Source organism: Asparagus officinalis, chromosome 1, assembly GCF_001876935.1.
Source record: "Asparagus officinalis chromosome 1, Aspof.V1, whole genome shotgun sequence".
Lineage (NCBI taxonomy): Eukaryota > Viridiplantae > Streptophyta > Magnoliopsida > Asparagales > Asparagaceae > Asparagus > Asparagus officinalis.
Window position 1 is genome coordinate 94,278,769 of NC_033794.1, and position 878 is coordinate 94,279,646.

The 878-nt window shown below is 38.0% G+C and overlaps 1 protein-coding gene across 1 annotated transcript in view; it reads left to right on the top strand.

Annotated features, from left to right (window-relative positions):
* Positions 1–374, top strand: part of LOC109837551 — a 1,562-nt gene extending 1,188 nt beyond the window's left edge. Inside the window, exon 2 of the mRNA XM_020405854.1 lies at positions 2–374. Coding sequence (XP_020261443.1) covers positions 2–134 — 133 coding nt within the window. The 3' untranslated portion in view covers positions 135–374. The remainder of the gene's footprint in view (position 1) is intronic.

Consider the following 878-nt stretch of genomic DNA (forward strand, 5'->3'; position numbering starts at 1 on the left):
CGGCTGTGGAGGAGGAGGCGGAGGAGGTGGATGCTAGGGCCGACGATTTCATCAACAGGTTTAACCAGCAGCTGAAGCTTCAGAGACTGGACTCCATTATTAGGTACAAGGAGATGATTAGTAGAGGAAATTAGAATCTAGGGTTCGAGGGTTAGGAATAAATAATCCCATGCTTTTTTATTCGTTGAGGGGATCTCTGCTTAGCTTAGCTCGTTGTTGGAGGGGGGCAGGGCTTTTATTTTTGTATAAATCGAGGTGGAAATTATGGCGTTATTTGTTTTCAGGCTTTATTTCTTAGAACTTAGGATAATGTTAGCACGTCTGTCCTTATGTTTTGAGGAATTACATATCTTAAGCTTGTTTGGTTTTTTGAATCGCTCCACATAGTTTGCATAATTTTTTTGGTTTTTCTATAGAGTGCTCATGGACACTCTATAAGAGAGGAGAGAGATAGAGAAAAATGAAAGAGAAGGAGGTTTTCTGATTTGCATTGGGATCATCTTCTCATTCATTTCTCTCTCTTTCTCCTCTCTCATAGAGTGTCCATGGACACTTTATAAAAGAACCGTAATTTTTTCTATCTTCTTTTAATAAATGTCGAGCAATGTTGAAATTTAGTTTGTAACTTTGAATGTACAAATGGTTTACATTGAAAATATTGTTGTGAAAGTACCGGAGGCAAGGCGAGTCATTTCTTGAAAACTACTACAAGTCGCTTTAATTAATTGCAAGTTGCCGAAGTCGCTTTAATAAACAACTCTGATATTAACACTATATAGGTGTAAATTTTCTGCATACAAACAAGGTTACGACTTACGAGGGCGACGACCGCATAGTTAAAAAAAAACATATTGAAAATGGCATGCCGAGTAGGCCAC